Source organism: Rhamphochromis longiceps, linkage group LG1, assembly GCF_057381845.1.
Source record: "Rhamphochromis longiceps isolate RC_006_pf linkage group LG1, R_longiceps_female_GT1.1, whole genome shotgun sequence".
Taxonomy (NCBI): Eukaryota; Metazoa; Chordata; class Actinopteri; order Cichliformes; family Cichlidae; genus Rhamphochromis; species Rhamphochromis longiceps.
The window spans coordinates 34,582,809-34,603,160 of NC_140557.1; the positions used below are offsets into that span (position 1 = coordinate 34,582,809).

General features: G+C 38.8%; 1 protein-coding gene across 1 annotated transcript in view; it reads right to left on the reverse strand.

The window, feature by feature from the left end:
* LOC146679073 (protein kinase C-binding protein NELL1-like) overlaps window positions 1–20,352 on the reverse strand; it is a 312,233-nt gene that overhangs the window by 266,478 nt on the left and 25,403 nt on the right. Inside the window, exon 3 of the mRNA XM_085407775.1 lies at window positions 1,273–1,423. Coding sequence (XP_085263901.1) covers window positions 1,273–1,423 — 151 coding nt within the window. The remainder of the gene's footprint in view (window positions 1–1,272; window positions 1,424–20,352) is intronic.

Here is a 20,352-nt window from a genome sequence, read left to right on the forward strand (position 1 = left end):
CAATTCCTATTTAAGGAAATTAAAGTAAAGCTCAACCAAAGAGAGTGCAGGCAGTGTGAAAGAATAAAGGTGTTAGGACTGTACAACTTCTGTTTTCCCCTGTATACTGTATTTTCATGTATGTTTACGCATATTTTTACAAAAATCACTACATCAATGTGGGACAGCTGTGGATCATCTGGAAGAGTGGGTCGTCTACCAGTTGCAGGATGAATCCCCAGCTCATGTCATAATTTCTCTAGGCAAGATACTGATCCTAAGTTTTTTTTACCAAATATCTTGAGGATCACACATACACTGCTTTTTTGAAAAGATTAGAACTGGGTAAATGAGACTTTCACTAGAGCTTAAAACTAAAAAGAAAGCCACTTTATAAGTACCAGTCAATTTTCCTAGCAAAATATAAAGAAACGGGACACGGCTCAAGACCTTTGCATAGCGCTGTACATCTATTAAAACTTTTCAGCAACTGTATGTCTTGTTTCCCTTGCTTTAGAGGACCAGCTCAACTTCACTCTCCCATTGTGTGCAATTTTGCCCTCGTATTGATCCTCAGCAAGAAATGATAATTTCTACCTCACATGCTCACTTGGACGACATGTTTTACAGAACTTTAAGGCTTTTACCTTTAGAGCACAGGAGGAAAATCATTGTCGCCTGCCCTTTACAAACAACTCATAGCTTCTCTGGGGGCCACAGGGTGATCTCACTGCTGCCACTCACTGATATCTTACATCGGCTTCAGGGACAAACCTTACAATCCACTGCCAGGAATTCATTAACAACTAAGAAGCCATTAGAAATATTCCCACATTTTGTCAAGAAAAACAATCAGCTTTTTCCCATACTGGTAGTTCACAGCAGCTCAATTACAAGGCCATATGTTCCACGTTTGTATATGGTTGTTTATACAGCATTGTGTGAAAGAAGGGGTTTGGTGATTTTTTTGCATTTTTCTATTTCTTTATACCTCACAGTGATCTTATGAACACTGAACACGGAACGTTATCTTTCTGCCCATAGTGTACTGGTTGAAGGGCTCTATTATTCCAGTGACTGGCCTGCCATCATGCTCTGGCTTACACTGGTAATGCTGTAATAGTACACTGCTCTTTAATTTACTCATCAACAGCCTTCTGCAAACAGCTAAGAGTAAGATGATAAATCCAGTCTAGGTTTAATTTAAAACGAGCACGCTCTGTACTCCATGGAAGAAAAGTTATACAGAAAAGCAGCCATGGGCCAAAATGAAGAGGATTACAGCTGGATTACCTGTGTTCTGACTCGTGGATGGAGAATATGACTCCTGACGTGGAGGACTTCTGCTGGATGGAGGCCAAGAAGGTAAACTCACTTTTACTCCTGAACAGCTGTACCACTTTTTCTGTGATGTGTGCTGGGGCGTGAACTGCTCTCCCAACATCTGAAGGAATAAAATGAAATGGAAAGAAATCATGAGCTTGTGTCAACTCTTTTCACATGCGATGTGCCGTCTGCCTCCTCCGTGCACACTTGGCAAAAGCGCAAGCAACATATTAAGTGAGCTAATCACACATGGTGAAACACAAAGTAACACCTTTACACTTTGAAATATCTCTGAAACTGCTTTGGCAGTTCTGTCTGGCAAAAAAAAAAAAAAATAATAATCTGTTGATGCCAGCAGGCTTCATCCACAGCTTCATACGCATGCTTAGACAGCAAACTTTGCATAGATGTGTGTGTGCGTCTGTGATATAAAATAACTTTATGTTCCCTTAAAGACAGAAAGATAAAGGAGAACCAGCAAAGATCAAGATTTTCCCTTGGCATATCCACTTGCATTCGGGTAGCGCTCTTCCCTACAAGTTCATAGTTTGAATAAATATAACTATAATAATTTCTAATCTCGGTCTCATAGTAATTGTGATTTAAACTTATTCATGTAAGTTTAAATCATAGTCTATTTTATCCTTAAATAACAGCTGTACCGAAGGGGAGAAAACCTAAGTGAAAAAACATGACCAGTTACAAAAAAGTCAAGAACATGTCAGCACGCCTTAAACTCTTCAATAGACTCTTATTGCTATCGTACATCAAGGATTTCACATATTAGCACTGTTAGCGTGGGGATATAGTCACTGACCTACCAACATTTTAAATGCTGCATTTGCAAAAAGGACTGAACTCTCTGTTTTATCATTAACACATTAACATTGTTGGTAGATTTCAAACACTGAGTTATTTGCAGCTTTATACTGTTTGAAGCAGCAGTACATTTTATTGTATGTAAAATTATTGGAACTCTAAACAACACTGGGTTTAGAGACACTAAGCTACTAGCAGCTATAGCTTATTGTAGAATTAGCAAGTCTGAACCTGTAATAAAAATCAAAAACATCAAAATGGGACACTGCCAGGATCCAAATCATTTTTATTCGGCAGAGTCAGGCACACTGCTCTTCACACTTTAGACACTGAATTCCACCTGGAAAAGCAAACAGTGTCAAATTTGAAGAAAGCTGTTGTGTGTTCACATCTTAGTGTGCAGCATCTGGCTTTGTCCTTGCTTGTAGTTTTTGTATTTGTTGTTTATAGAAATAAACCTAAATGTATATGTCTAATGAGGTTCACTATAGTCAAAAGAAGATTCATATTCTGTCTGCAGTCATTCACCTTTAATAATAATAATAATAATAATAATAATAATAATAATAATGGATTGCATTTATATAGCGCTTTTTCGGGACCCCTCAAAGCGCTTTACAATTCCACTATTCATTCACTCTCACATTCATACACTGGTGAAGGCAGCTACAGTTGTAGCCACAGCTGCCCTGCCTTTAGTGGCACAGCTTTGTGCCACCAAAGATAAATGACAGACCCCCTTTCTTTTTAGAACAAAACATGAAGCAGCAGCAACACAGTAACAACAGCAAGAAGGGGTGGGTTGCAAAGCAGCTTGTAGAAATACAATATCTGAGGCACACTAAAACAGCTTCAACACCTAGTCCTATCTGCTATCGGGATGTGTAGAAGGGTTGGTTCTGAGAATTTCTTAAATTTCTGGTCTCCCTGAACTAATACTAGGCATATTCTCAATGTGCCTGCTGATATGTTCACATTTCAGTCACATGCTTTTCATTGTTATCTCCCTTAAAAGTCAGCTTGAAACTCTCCTGGTGTGGCATTAGGATGCACTTCCTTAAAGTTAATTACTAGCTATGTAAATCTATCTTGGTGGTCAAATAGTTAAGCTATGTTGTTTAAAAACGGAGCATTAAAATTGTGAATTAAGTATCACATATTATATTCCTCTGCTCCAATGTTCCACGTTCAATATTCTGTTAGTAAAAAATGTATCCTTTCATCATTTCAAGGCCAACATTGCAAGTCAAAACAATAGCTAAATCCCTTAGTGGCCAGCTTCACTGACCTCTCAAGCTAAAACAAGCCCATATATTACCTTAACTTAAAGGACTTCTCAAAGGACTCCCTGACTGGTCTTTGGTGCGGCTTCAGAGCGTAGTGGAATGGTGATGTCATGACTCGTGAATGAAGGAGCAGCCGAAAGCAGCTTTACTTTACTTTGGCATCAGATATCTGTGTTTTGATGCTTTTTACGGACATAACACCGAGGACCAACACCACATTAGGCAGGGCTGGCTGTAATATTTTGCTTAGTATATCTGAATACAGGTAAGAAACCCAAAAAGAAGATAATCACAGTGATAAATCTGAATGTGAGATTGCCATGGTTCCACATTCCCAGTTGTAGTCAGCTGACAGACAGCCCAGTGGGGAGGAGCGCATGGTTGTCTCAGCACATGGCTTTTAAACCTCCCCAGGGTGACAGTGGCCTCCCTGAACTCGCACTTAGCCTCCTCACCATCACAGCCCTGTTAAGAGAGAGCTACCCGCACCCCTCCGGTTCGATATGCAGGCTCCCTGAACAGATTCAGTCATTAGATCACCACTTCAAATCTATGCAGATACAGCACTGTTTTTAAGATGTGAAGATACCGTTAGATTTCATGTTTTTCTTTCCTTCACTTGACAGACAAGTAAAATCCTAACTCATAAAGAAAGCAGCTGTAGTAAGTCACGTTCGCGCTCCTCATAGCTATGATCAATACCAGCAAATTGTCGTAATGAGTGCCACTCAATACAAACAGCAAACAAACCAAAGCAGACACTTTTTCTTGTGCAAATGAGTTTGACTGCAAATGAGAATGAGAGTTAACAGTAGTTTATCTTCAGTGATGAACACTTTCTCCAAAGCAGTAACAGTGGACATGCTTCAGCTTGCATGTTAAGCAGCAGGCACAGTTTTAGCTTTAATATAGCAGGCATGGAACACATATTCGGTAGCTACAGCTACAATAATCATGAAATCATGAAATGTAAGTTGTTATGACATTTTGCTTCAACTCTTTTAGTTTGTTCTCTTAATCTCCAGTCTTCATTACTTACTTTCTTACCTGACAGTCTTTCGACTTTCTTCTGTCAGGTTGGAGGCCTGGTCTCTTTCTTCCCTTTAGCTTTTTAGCTAAACTTTTCCCTAAAAGTTAGGACGCTACGTAATCAAATATTACTGTATTTTGACATGTCAAGAAAGATCGTCACAGACTTTTTACACACAAGTTACTTTTCACAAAAACATAACCTAAGCTGTGGTTTTCTCAAATTTAAAAAGATTTTTCACAACATAAAATTTCTATGCACTTTAAAAATATGTTAATAAAATAATTTATGAGACAGTATACTTAGCGTGCTCCTTCCACTGTAGCAGGAAAACTGCTCTGAATATAAACACTATTAATTATTAAGTATTTAGCATTTTTTCACCTTAGCTAGTTTGTAGCTAAAGATCAGTTTGATTCTTGAAATTTTCTCAAATTAAATGAGGGGATTCGAGTGTGACAACCATTCAACATCTTTTTTGTTTTGTGTTTTTTGTAGACTGAATTTATTTTTAAGGGAAAAGGCCAGCTACATTAGAAAACAAGTTTAATGATCTAATGCAAATGTTGACTGATAGCAGTAGAGAAGATTTTGTCATTCAGGAAGAAAAGATATTCTGACTTCTATTTTGTGACGCTTTGCTCATATGAGTAGGCCTGCTTTGCAAATTGCCATCTCAGTCATCACATTATCATACCAAGTCTTCACTCATGCATTTCCACTGAGCACACAGTTGACAGCAGTTAAAAACTGCCATCACCACATTTGCTTTCAAATCCTGGTTTACAGTTTCAATAGATTTTCATGACACACTGACGCTTTAAAGGCTGAAAAGGTATAATTTGCATTCAGCATTTCTGCAATACAATGCTTTTAACATTTAAATGAATTAAATATAGTTTATGCTTGCAAATATTCAACATTTAAATGCATATTAAACATTGAATTATAACAATTTTATAATTTGCTTTAAATCCCAGCTGCTTACATGTAGAGACGCCTGTGTAAAGACTGAACCACAAAATGCTAACTTTCACATTTACAGGTTTGACGTACCCTTCCCACACACACAGTCCAAAGATTTTAGCAAACGTCTCTCACTTAAAATGACAGTGAAAACCACAATTACAAAGAGTATCCAAACAATAAAAGCTGTCAGTGTTATAACGACTCGACAGTCGACTAATTATGATGGATCAATAGTATGCAAGGAGCAGAACTGAAGCGAGGAATTCTAGCAGTCTACCATATAGCAGTCTTGACAATGTAGACATAAACAAACCCATTTACAGTGACAGGGGGAGCAGGTAGACCAGGAAGGTTTGTCTCCCAGCAGACAAGATGAAGCTCAGTGTAGCAGGCAGGAGCCAGCTGTCAACCCCCCTTCCCTTTCAATTTTACAGCTCATCGCTTTAATCAGGAGCCTGGCGGGTCCTCCCCCAGCTTGGCTAAATCTTACAGATGGCCTCTTTAAGTGTCAGTGAGGAACAGGAGTTAAGGTGCAGCCCAGAGAGACTGTACACACCAAAGACACAGCCAGTCATGTCCATGTAGATTCCTGGCTGGCCAGATATGGAAAACCCATGTCACAGCCAGATAAGCACGTTACTGTACTATGTTCAACTCTTTGCCAAAGGCACAAAGTAGATCAGAGCAGAGTCCAAGAGGCCAGCAACAAGCAAGAAAGTCACACTTTGCTGTTCAGTGGGAGAAACATGAATATGCATCTGCATGTCAGCATGCTAGCGCTGCCTCCTAAACATTGCGTTCTCATACAAATACATTATCAGTTACATCTAGAGGGAAAAATACCTTAAATTTAAAAGACAATTAACTTCTATCCAAGTGGCTAGCGCTGACTCCAATCAGGGACCATTTTTAAAATCCGTTGGATCCAAGTATACTTGACGGGGATAAGTATCACAAAAATATGCAGGCAGAAATAGAAAGTTCTGGAGGTCAATTATTAACAATGTGTTCATTAATAAACAAAGACACAGCTAAATCATGAAGGCAAGGCAATTTTATTTGTATAGCACACTTTCAGCACAAGGCAATTCAAGGTGCTTTACATGATTAAAATTAAAACACAGAAAAAAGAACATACATCACTTTAAAGGTTAAAATACAAAAAAACATTTACAAGAAAGCATTTACAATAAAACAATAATCAACAAGCAAGTAAAAATCCATAATAAGATCAGTTACTCATAAGCAAGTCTAAATAAGTAAGTTTTAATTTTAGACTTAAAAGACTTCAGTGTCTCTGCAGCTTTGCATTCTCCCGATAGTGTGTTCCAGATGTGAGGAGCATAGAAACTAAAAGCTGCTTCTCCATGTTTAGTTCTGGTTCTAGGGACAGTCAGTAAACTAGAGCTGGAGGACCTGACCAGTAATGACTTTAGAACTGGGGTAATGTGCTCTGTTTTCTTGGTTCTAGTGAGAACACGAGCAGCAGCATTCTGGATCAGCTGCAGTTGTCTGATTGATTTTTTAGGTAAACCTGTGAAGATACTGTTACAGTAATCAAGGTGACTGCAGATAAATACACGGACGAGATTTTCTAGGTCAGTCCTTTAATCCTAGAAATGTTCCTCAGGTGATAAAAGGCTGACCTTGTTATTACTTTTATGTGGCCCTGGAGGTTCAAGTCTGGATCCATTATTACACCTAGATTTCTGGCCCAGTCAGCAGTCTCTAGTTGGACCAGTTTAAGCTGATTACTGATATTTAGTCGATCTTTTTTGGGTCCAAAGATAAGTACTTCAGCTTTGTTTTTGTTCAGTTGAAGAAAATTATGAGACATCCAGTTGTTAATTTGCTCCATGCATTTATTAAGAGTTTGGATAGGTTCAACATCACCTGGTGACATTGAGATATAAAATTGAGTATTATCTGCATAATTGTGGTAGTTAGTATTATTGGTGGTTATAATCTGGCTTAATGGGAGCATGTTAATGCTAAATAAGAGGGGCCCTAGGATGGAGCCCTGGGGGACCCCGCATGTGATTTCTATATTTTGTGATGAGAATTGGCTAATTGACACATAGAAGTTCCTGTTCTTAAGGTAGGATTTGAACCAATCGAGTGCCGTACCAGAGAGTCTGACCCAGTTCTCTCGACGTTCCAGTAATATATCACGATCAACAGTGTCAAACGTCGCACTAAGGTCCAATAGTACCAATACTGTGGATTTACCACGGTCAGTATTTATACGGATGTCATTGAACACTTTGACAAGGGCTGTCTCGGTGCCGTGGTGCCTACAAAAACCAGATTGATAAATATCAAAGCGGTTGTTCATTGTGAGAAAGCTGTTTAACCGCTGGAAAACAGCTTTTTCAATAATTTTACAGATAAATGAGAGATTGGAAATTGGTCTGTAGTTTTGCATTAGCGTACTGTCTAGGTTCTTCTTCTTTAATATTGGTTTGATAACTGCTGTTTTAAGGCTTTGGGAAAAACACCTGATAGGAGGGATGCGTTATTTGGATCAGATCCTCCCTGATGGCTGGGAGGACCCTTTTAAGAAAACCTGTTGGTAAGATATCCAAGCAGCAGGTGGCAGAGCTTAGATTCTCAATAATTTTATCAAGACTTGATTGATTTATTGTTTGGAAATTTTCTCTGCATGGGTGTTGATTGGGCTTAACGTCAATAATGACTAGCATTCTACAACAAAATTAGCAGGTCTAAAAAGGACCAGACCCTAACGAGGGTTCATAAGCACAGGTTGTAGTTCTCTCCAGATACAGGGCAGTGGATAATTAGAGCAAGTAAGAGGAAGTTGATATCGTCTCGATCAAAGAATTTGACAAGGACTGTGTCCTTGTAGGCTGAAACAGTTATTCTCAGAGCACACGATTTATCCAGAGGTTGGATTGCAAACTATGCCACCCTAAAAACCTGAAATCTACATGTAATAGTTTACCTGATGTGTAGAGGGAGATTATTTACAGTGAGGTCCTGACCCATACATGTATTAATTAAGTTGCCATTGCACATACATAAACGTCTGCACTGCCCCCCCAATGCCATGTCAGATTGATGTCTGATCTGATGTCGTCAGCCGTTTCCACGTCCAAACTCCTCTTCAGGTCAAGTCAAACAAACACTGCAGCATTACAGAGAGTTAAAAACTGTCTAAATTCTTTCATCTTGAATAAAATGATCAGTGTGGCTGCTCTATCAGGTGTAACAATACAGTTTAGCATCCAGACATCCATGACAACAGGGTTTATGAAGTTTAACAGAGTTAGAAGTTTGTAGAGGGGTAATTCATCCACAATATGAGGTAGGGCTGCTCGATTATGGCAAAAATGATAATCACGATTATTTGACGATATTTATTTAACCCTTTAAGACCTACTATAGAACCAAGTCCACCAGAGCTTATATATTTTTTTTTTTACATGCTGTAGTGCCATTTGTGGGAGCATTTCAAGTTGCTATACATCAATACAACTGTTATAGCCCATATTTTAATAATATGTATGCATTAAGTCCATAGTAATTACATAAATTGCAAAAAAGTGCAATAAACTACAAAAAAAATTGAAAATCGCTTTTGTTTTGTTTACATATATTTCTACTTGGAGAAATTTAAGAGGCTTATCCCTCAGAGGAGGAGCCAGACATTTGAAACACCCGGGGCTTAGCCCTAAAGGGTAGTATGCATGTGGGATTTTTTTTTTTTTTTGAAGGGGGGGGGGGGGGGGGGGGGGTGTAGAAATGACTGAAAGATTAATAGGCTCTGTTTTGAGTTTTGTTCAAAAAAGAATGACTTCATATAGGGAAATATATATATCACACATGCAGGACACCTTAAACTAGTTTTTTAATTGAGCAGCAAGACAGAACGAAGTCGGGGCTGTATCAAGACACAGGGACTAAACCCCAATTCAACCAGACCCAGAACTGATCCAGAATTAAAACAGGACTACAACAGTTCAAAAGCAGGATTACTGAGGACTTAACCAAGACAGAACCACAATCAGAACTAGATGATAGTAGCACTAAAAATCATCATAGACCTGCACTACACTTATTTATTTAATTCTACCAAAGTACAATATTTAGATTGAGAAAAGTTTATATAATTATTTAGCCTTGTTGTGCAAACAAGCCTGCAGAACTTAATAAATATAGAATTTGAAAAATAGCAAACCTAAAAAGAAACACTAGGTACGAGATACATGAGGACCTATGATACAGTGATACTTTTGGTAAACAACCATGTGACTAACATGTGTGTCTCACCTGCTCTTGTTCCATCTCTGTTCTGTCCTCATTCTCCATCTCAATCTCTGCTCCTCTCTCGCCCTCTCTGCTCCTCTCTCTCCCTCTTTGTGCTGACAATCATCAAATATACAGTTGAAACCAGATATTTACAAACTCTTCAGATCAAAACACAAACACTTTTTTAATTGTAACATCAAATCAGACTAAATGTTTATTTTTTTAGATTGATAAATATAAAAACATATTTGTTAACTTTAAGAGTAAAGAGAGAAACTGTCTGTGTTTTTTAATTGCAAATGGCACCAAATTGTATTCAAATTGAGCCACACTTATGGAACTCCACGATTCTTTTCCTGGTGTTTTGGTTGACATCTCTGGATTTTCCCATGTCAAAGAAACAGGCTCTGTGTTTTGCCTTATATGCATCCACAGCTGTGCCACCAATTTACTCACATGGACTCTACTAACCTATCAGAAGCTTCTTCAGCTCAGAATGGAATCGTCTGGAGTTTTCTTATTAATTAACAAACTTAGTGTACATGTACTCCTAAATTTAATGAAAGTGATAAAAAATAGACAGCTCTGTCTCTCTTTATTCTGACATTTAACTAATTCAAAATATATTTCAATATTTATCTAAAACAAAAGTTTACTCTAAATTGATGTTGTACAGTAAAAATGTTTTATGTTTTCTCCCTAAAGTGTATGTAAATATCTGGTTACAAATGTGAATATCCTGCTGTGTACTGAAATCCCTCTTGTTTTGCATAGAAATATACTGAACAACATAGTAAGCATAATATATAAAATAACATTTACCTGAGTTTTTTCTTTGAAAGAACCCTCTAATGTCCATTCTTATATTTCAGTACATAACTGAAACCGAATTAGTCGGGGAGGGTAAGAACTGAAAATATGAAATAAACACACGTAAGCTAAGACTCTCTAAAAAATAGCATTTGTTCGGCTTTTCATTTCGCCATTTGTTGATTCACTTGAAGAGCAAGTAAAATAATATTGGTCAAGTGATCAGTTTCATATCAATCTTTCGTGATGCACCGTCATATTTACATTATTTGTACGGTACGAATGATTTGCTTTGGTACCTGCTCAAACTTAAGCTCTCCTTAGTATGGCTGGCTCCGTCTCTCCAACAGCGCACTCACGGGCAGCAGCTCCCCCCGCCCCCTCGCTCAGTCGCTTAGTGCCTGAGCTTGGATCATACCAATATCAGGGGGGGATTCACGCACAGTCGTAAATTCCCACAGTGTGCACTATGTGCTTCGAATATTGTGTGTACTTTTTGTTTTATACAGTTGTCAGCCAGGCATCTAACTATGAAAAAATTACACTCCAAAATACCCCGGGCTTCTGACAAAACAACCCGGGCTTAAGCCCCGTAAGCCACCCCCACGCTCCGCCCCTGTTATCCCTCAAAACTTTAAATACAATAAAGTTGCAAAAAATAGTTTCCCACCACAGGAAATTTATTTTGAGTGTCTTCATAGTTTTATTTTGGAGATACAGCAATTTTTATATACTGCAGGAAAAACAAAAAACAATCCTATGATGCAAATTTGCAAAGAAAACAGCATGTGCATCATTTCACTGTGGGAAGTGTTACGAACAGCTGATAGGAACGGCAAAGCGTGTTTCTGGAATATTATGTTTTTGTTCCTGCAAGCGCTTTTTATGCAATTTTTGCAAAGCTATATGTGGAACGAAACCGTGACCGAGGACAAGCTGATGGCATCAGATGTAAGTACAACTCCTCCGGTTTCATATGCAAAACAAATTATTGCGCTAGCTTACACGGTTCAGGTTCTACAGGGATTTAAAAATAGTTACGCAAAACGGAGCGTGCTGCTCTGACCGGCTTTAAAGGGTTAACAATGACTTTAAAAAATAATATAAAATAGTGTGCAACACCACTGAAGTTTTTTTTTTTAAACTCTCTTTTCAACCAACGGCAGTCACTCTCCAAATAACTTCTGCTTAGCTTTCCGAGCTTCCCTCGGGTCCTCTTAATCAGCGGTCTCCAACCTTTTTTGCGCCACGGACCGGTTTATGCCCGACAATATTTTCACGGACCGGCCTTTAAGGTGTCGCGGATAAATTAGGGAGGGGCTAATAATCGGCTCAGTCATTTTTAATGATCGTTGAAAGCCCAGATCGTAATCGTGATTAAAATTCGATTAATTGAGCAGCCCTAATATGAGGTTAGTTATTAATATACTGTTGCAATGGTTTGGATTAATTGCTATGAAAAATTCCTGATTCTCCACTTCATGTACCCATTCAAATCTTTGTTAGCCTCAGAGTGATTATTTTCTGACCTGATCAAGTATTTGGTGGCTGCCAAAAGCTGAGCCACTTGGATGTAGTTACATCCTAAGGTTTAAAATTGACCTTTAAAACGTGCTGCAGATGAATAGTGGTAATAAAAACCCAGAGAGGCTGACAGTGACTACTGACTATTTTTATGGGCTTGTTCAGATTAAATAGAACAAGATAAAAAGCATTAAAACATGTTGAAAAGAAAACAGCCTTAAAGAACCCAGTGTAGTTTGGACCCAGCCGCAAGGTTCATTCGTCATCACTAAACAACTGGCTAACTGTACAGAAAAAAAAAACCCTCCTACTCCCTATAATGACAAATGCAACACACATCTGACTTGCATCTTGCATTGGGATTCTTGCCTCTTCCTCTGCTGCTTCATGTCCAGTTTGCTCTGTTTTATCAAATTACCAGTAATGCATGTAATTTTGAGATGAAACTAAACAATCTGATGAGACAGTCAGAATTCTAAGAGGGAACATCCTGACAAGAAAGTGATCATTCAAAGAACGTCCAGAATTTTAAGAACCAGGTGAGATTTCTGAGATGAAAATATGGATCTTGACATAACAGGGAGAATTCTGTGTATTATTACTCCAAATATAACATGAGAATTTTCAGACAAAAATTAGTATTCTAATAAGACAATCAGAATTCTAAGAGGCAGCATTCTGAGAAGGAAGTGAAAATTCTGAGGAAAAGCCCAGAATAGAATTCTGAGGACAAAGTGAGTAATCTGATATAAAAATCAGAATTTTGAGGTAAAAGTCAGAATTCTATGTGCCAATAATCCAAGGATTCTGAGATCCGGGTAAGAATTCTGAGAAAAAAAGATAATTTTTTGTGTCAATATTCCAAGAATAACATGACAATTCTGAAAAGATAGAATTCTGAGGCAAAAGTTAGTCTTCTGATGAGACAGTTAGAATTCTAAGAGATGTAATTCCAACAAGAAAGTGAAAATGAGGTTTACCTTTACCTGAGGTAAAGTCTAGAACTGGGTGAGAATTCTGAGATAAAAATCTGAATTCTGAGTTAATTTTGTGTCAACAAGAATAATGTGAGAATTGCATATGCAATAAGACCAGCCATAAAAATATCTGTGTCCTCATCTTAGAGGTGCAAAACTGAAACTGCATCTCTTCAGTGATTCCCAGCAGTAGCTTTTTAACTCCTAAAGAGAGTTTTGCACTAACACAAACAGCAAGAAAATGTGGCTCTCACTTTTATATTAATTTTTAATTTTCACTCCTGGTTTGGTTCAAGCACAGAAGCACTGCGTGAATAGAGTGGAAAAAGACCAGAATTTGGTCTTTGGCTGACCCTTGTTCTTTGGCTACACGCATCTTAAGCAAGGACGACAAGCTCTTGAAAGCCTACAAGTGTGAGCAAAAACAATAAAAACTATTGTTGATTTAGCCCCCACAGTTTCACTGATCCCAAGGATATATAGTCGAAAGTCTGTCTTTTTTTTTTTTTTTGGGGGGGGGGGTAATCACTGAGACATAAGTCCATTGCAATTTTTCATACTAGCCTAAAACTCATCGCAAAGCTTTAGTCCTGGATAATAACTAATGTTTATCTGGACAAAGTGAATGATAAATCTATTTATGCAGATATACAAACAGACCATCTGTACTCAAGCATCAGATCAAAGAGCATCTTTGGCTGTCTTAGGCTTGCAATCCTAACAACATATTTGCCATTACTGACAGCTGCTCAGAGCTCTGTTACAGTAAGAAACAACATTAAAAGTGCAAGAGAGATAATAAGAGAAGAACAACACATCAAAGTTTCCTGGCATGAGTTAAAGCCAATTAACTGAACCCACGAAGGATAGAGTGATGTTTGTAAGTAACATTAAAAAAAGCAAAAGTGAAAAATATTTTTCACTGACCATCAAAGCACTATCAGTCATTCTTAAGGCAAAATGCAGTTTTGTGTCCCAAATTTGTGTCAGTTATCCAGCAAAGTACTCTCCAACTCAGCAGTTTGGATCATGTTAATCCTAATAACATTGCAAATATTGCAAGACCCACAACATTTGACAGCTATGGATTACACTGAAAATGTATGAAAAACAGAATTAACAAATGGGAGGTTCCCTAGCATGGGCAATCGAAACAAATGAAAAAAAAAAAAAAAAACAGTATAAAAAGATTACCTAGAAAGAAATAACTACATTCGACAAAAATGAACTAATGGCGTCTTTTGTGTCAAACGACCTGAATCTTTAAAGGCTATATGATAAAAAAAAAAAAAAAAAAAAAGAGTATAAAGCTATGACAGATTCAGAAGTCTATGAAGGCCCAGAAGGCGAGGAAGCATGACATCTGTCCACCCCTGCACTGCAATCCCATAATTTTCCAAATTTTCTTTTAAATTCATTCTTAAATTTCTTTCAAAAGCATTGCATGTTGTTCCTTCAGTATAGTATCTATTCACATTTTTTAGCATGTATGTTAGAAGCTGCTGGAACAGTATGCTGCTGGACCTATGAACAGCTCGAAACGCTGAAATCTTTAAAACATTAATTCCACACCTATTCTACCCGACTGATAAACTATGGTTAAATGACAAAATTTACTTTATTTTTCATTTAATTGTTTTATTTTTCTTATATTCTTTCCTTAATTTTTAAATTCTGTGTCATTCTCATTCTTGTCTTGTCTTGAACTCTTTGACTCACTGCCAGATGATTTTATCGTAAAACTCCTGATTTCAATTCTTAATACAAGCTATTAAGTATTAGTTATGATGTAATGGCACATTTGGCTGCGTTTTGGCACTGGAGAACCAAATGTGAGATGATTTTGGCTTAGAGATGCCTGCCAGATTTGGCCAGGTTTTCAAATCTGTGGTCTTGGGCCAATAGTGACGTCCAATTAGCAGAACTCAGGGCAGCGGTGGGCCAATAGAATGGATCTTTGTAGGCTGTGAGTTCACTCACTCATCCTCATAATTGACTGGCTAGCCACCTGTTTTAGTGTCTTTACAGCAAATAAATTATACAGAGTGCTGAAATAAAAAGCCCCAAACCAAAGCTCATGGAGTATCAAGATTAATTATACACTGAATAATTAAACACATCTGCTTTGCATATTAGTATTCAAAGCCTATATGCATGCATATCATTTATCTCAAGTCAAACTAGTATCAGTCCTGTCAGAAGACTTATCGTGTGCACGCCATTTATCTTTCTTGCTCTGTTGTTGGCGTTTTTTACCCTGACACATTTTAAAGTTGTACATCTGCTTCTGCTGCTTCAGACTTTTATCTTTCAAGCAGTTTGACTGGCTAACAGCAGTAACACGAAATTGTGAGATTTGTAACTGAGTTGACTTAAATTTGTTTTGTAAGGTGGTCACTTTTACGTTAAAGTTTTTACATGGATTAATGTTTTTCACAGCTGAGTGTCAACTAATGTTCTTCCCGCAACTGAGAGACAGTGGGATGTGGGAATGACTTACTAACACATTATTATATATTACATTTGACAGTACATCCCATGGCATACTTTGCATGTTATCACTTAGTGGCTAGTGACTAATAGTTGCATTTGTAATTGGAGAAACTACGTCCTATATTCCCTAATCATCGCCTAACTTATAGGCAAATGTCAGTGACATGGTGACCAAAGAGAATGCAGTGTTGGTGCCGTTCAGCGACTTCAAGTGAGAAAGATTAAAATAGCAACTGGCAGCATAAAGTATTCTCAGCATCGATGCAAGCAAGGTTTGGGTAGGATCAGGTGACCCTCCCATGATGCACCAAGCATTTTTTCTTCACTCACCTCTTTTCACTCTCCTTGTCTTCATACACCACTTTGCATTTATTCATTAATTGTTACTCTCTGGCTCTCTTCCACAGTGTGTCTGTGGAAGGCTGCTCCTCCCTGAGGCTGGTTCTCCTGGAGGTTTCTTCCTGTTAAAAATTATTTTTTCCTTCCCACTGTCGCCAAGTGCTTGCTCATAATGGGCCATCTCATTGTTGGGGTTTTCAGTCTATTATTGTACGGTCTTTACCTCACAATATAAATCACTTTGAGGAAACTATTGTTGTTATTTTGTGCTATATAGATAAAGTTACATTGAATTTGTCCACTGGAAATCAACCATAAACAACAAAATGATGCACAACGCGTGAAAGGCTTTCAATGCGGATGCCCCTTAATTCATAAGCTCCCAGTTCTGTATGACAGCTCACCTTCCTGAAGTGAACTACACCATGTCATTGTTTGTTAGCTTCTGATCTCCATGTCAGGGATAATTTATATAACTAATTAATTACGTTATGGTGTTGTGCAACTGTGCACTCAACTTGCTCGCTTTGATGGATGAATTCTGCTGCTGTCTGATCCTGCAGGTATGTAATAAATTCAGGGGGAAACCCGAGTCATGCTATAAAGCTGCAACTTCCTAAAATGGCTGGAAGCAACCAACCAATTTCAGATCCTGTACTAGCGAATCTCGTTAATCTGACCTGTCACACCTCCAATGTGGTAAAGACATAACTCTGAAGTTGTAGTTTGCAGATATTCTAATCTTAAATAGACATAAATTCATGGAGCAATGTGAATGAAGGAAACCAGCACACATGAAAAAAGTTAAAAGCGGTTTATTTGCACCCCTGGCAACTGAAGACTGCATGCTTTGCACCCTTTATGGATGACTCTTAGTGCTGAAATGTGGAGAAAAAAAAAACTGATGGCTTCCTCAAAGCACCAGACTGCAAGACCGAAAGCAGCCAAAAGCATGAGATTTGGGAACCCTGTTTTTTTTTCTGTTATACTGCTGTGTCATTTAGCTAGCTGAGCAACTCACAAGAGGCAAGACAGACATTCACATTGTAATCTAGTGCGTGCATATCTGTCAGTGTGATGCACACATTCCAACTTGTGCTAAACTGACAGTAATTTGCATATGTTGAGGATGCTATGTTGGCATTTATTGAAAAGTGCAGTCTGACATGTTCAGATGCCATCAGATTAACAGAAAGGGGAGGTTTAAAGGGGGTTAAGTTAACTACCAAATTACTTAAAAAATGTTGGAAAAAAATAAATAGTAATAAAAAAAAAGCTGACATACACAACAAGTCTGCCATTTACATGCTCTCAACTGTGAAGCTTTACATATGTGAGCAAAAATGTGTGTGTCACTTGTAAACTTTCACAGGGGGTTATTCCCACTCTCTCTGATCCTGAAAGAATGTATCTTTATTTCCTCACTTGAAGCTCTCCAGTCTGTACTTCCACACATGAAGCTAGCCAGCCAGTCATCCATCCAGTACACAGCAGACCGTCCCTGAGGAGCTAGCCTGTTTTCAGCTGCTCAAGGCAGGTCTGCAGTAGAGAGTAAAAAGCAGAGAGAAACCCGATTGCAGAAGAAGAGCTGGGCTCGAAGTCAAGATAAAGGACTGAGGCATGACTAGAAATGGAAATAAAAGAAACACACACTCATGCACACACACACACACACACACACACACACACACACACACACACAAAGCTGTCAAAGACTCAAGTTTAAAACAAAAAACTGTACATCAACAGCAAGCACCGATGGCACTTTGCTTTGCTTACAGTTGAAGCAAAGCTGCACCAAATTCAGTGCATAGTTTCTCATCTGAAGCAGAATGCCGAAAGAAATGAAAAAAAAAAAGACACATTGAGACACTACAAAGGTCAAATGAATAACTCGACAAGTGGCTAAGTTACTATAAATGTAAGGAATGTTCAGTTATAGTACAAACTGGCATGCTGTTTGCAGAATAAAACAAAAACAAAGGAAAAGTACACTTTGATGCACGTGACAGAGACTGTGAGTGCATGTCAAACAGCCTACAAGCACAGCAGAGCTCTCAGCAAGCTTCTCCTAAGTCAACTTGGCTTGCATTTCAAGAACTCCCCAGCTGCTGAAAAATTCATACACACGAATCGATAAAACATTGATGATTCAGTTCAAGCTTTCCTTCCCTTTGCAAGAAAATAACCTGACTGTAAACATGCAAGTTCTAACTGGTAGGTTATTGGTGCGATACCCTGTGTCACATATCCAACAAGACAGCCCACTGAAAAGATCCACCCCATGTGGCCTCTGCTCTGACCAAGCTGACAGTTCTTTATCACGAGCCACAAGATTGAGGGCAGCTTGATTACCATAAATAAGGATGAAACTCAGATAAATAAAGGCCATTCATGTGAGGGCGAGTCACCGACCTGTCACTTAAAGAAAAATAATGCTAAACACTGGCGCATAATCCAGCAAGGGGGATATTAGATAGTAGTTAGAATAATGAACTTCCACTTTGATTTCCTCCAGGGGCAACAACATTTGCACGTTGTATCTCAAACGTGTGTGCTGTAAGCCGGCGAACCCGGTGATGAACTGTTTGTAGTGTTAAAATATGTGTGCAGATGCATGTGTCAAGAACTGAGATTATTGCCAGAGGAGATGGCTCTTGAACAGAATGAATTTAAATTCATCATGCTCACATTAAGTTCCCGAGTAAAACAAAAGAATTTTATGAAATAACGTGAAATGACTCATGAATACGAAAATGTCTTTAAAGTTAGTTTAGTGATCACATTCAACATTCAGTTTCCTGAACCAATAATGTACATTTTTAGATGTTAGTAATAGATTTCAGTCACCACTGTGCCTAATTGCAAAATTAAAGACTTTTCTTTGTATTTAAGCAGTGTTCGCCATATATTTAAAGTTTATTGAGATTTTTTTTTAATCCTTTGTAGGATTTGCTTACAAAGGACCAAAAGCAGGGGCAGGTGAGTAAGTGACGGGCAGGTGAGTAAGTGACGGACAAGGTAAGCGACTCATGTTGTAACTGACGTCAGACGCCGGAGATTTTGGCGGAAAATTAAAGCAAATGGTAGTTTAGATTTGAACAAATTCATTTAAGCTTCAGCATTACCAAATACACTTATCAATTGTCTTATAACTCACACTATTTGTCTAAATAATCTCCAACACCCTGGAGAACAACGAGGAGAGTTTAGAGACTCTCCAAGATTACATCGATCAGTGCTTTCAGGATCTCGTGATGAAGAAGACCCCGTGTGCAGCTTCCCCGGCCAAAGCTGAGACGCCGTCGTCGAAAAGACAACGCCCGGCAGATTCCCCCGGCTCAACATCGCCAGCCGGCAAAGATATTGCCGACATATTGGAGTCAATCGACAAGCGATTGTCCAGTTTCGACGCAAGGCTGTCCTTGGTGGAGATTCTTCACCGAGAATTTAAATGCTTGCGAGAATCCCTGGAGTACAGCCAGCAGCAGGTGGAAACGCTTGCTGCTGAAAATGCCACGCTAAGGGAGTCTCACAGATAATGTTACCCAGCTCAATAGAGAAAATAAAAAAATAAAAGAAACAGTTATCGATCTACAAGCTCGTAGCATGCGTGATAATCTGGTATTTTCTGGTATTCCAGAAGCCGCTGGAGAGGACGCGGAGACCACGGTAAAAAGCTTCATCAAAACCCACCTGAAGCTGCCGGAGGACACTGTGAAGAACATCGTCTTCGATCGGGTACATCGCCTCGGCCCCATTCGGGCTACGGCCGGGAGACCACGTCCTATCGTGGCCAAATTCGGCCACTTCAAACAAAAGCAACATGTGAAAAGCCGCGGCAGGGAATTAAAAGGAACGGACTTCAGCGTGAACGACCAGTTCCCCAAAGAGATCTTGGAACGACGCAGGGTCCTCTTCCCAATCCGACGCGGCTTCATCCAGAAGGGCTCCCGCGCTGTCATCGCTGTGGACCGGCTGTACGTGGACGGACAGCTCCACCGCGACCCCAACATCACTCCGTGGCTGTATTAACCTCACACCAGATAAGAATCAGCTACACCATTTCCCTATCCACTCACACTAACTTGCATTAACATCTGTTTAACTTACCAGTATCAAATCGCATCTTAAAGTGTGATTTCATAGCAGAATTAACACCGTCACTCTCCGTCAGTGATTTAATTGGAATGTTTACGTTTTGTTTCTGTTTTTTTTTTCTTCTCGTTTTTTTTTTTTTTTTCCTCCTCTCTTTTCCCCCTCTTGGTTTTATGCTGCTCACCCCTGTCCTTGGTTTCTTTCTTTATTCCTTTCACTGCCTCGATCACCTGCTTCGACACTCATCCACAAACATCCTTTATTTCGACACATACGCACCATGCGCTCAACGGCAGCACATTTACATCAGTCAGACAGCGCACACAGTCATATAAGATACACACACACTTAAGCCAAGCCTACTCATATTAGTAACTATGCATACACAAAGTCAGACTCAGGGAGCATCTCGCCACACATTTTTTCTCTCTCT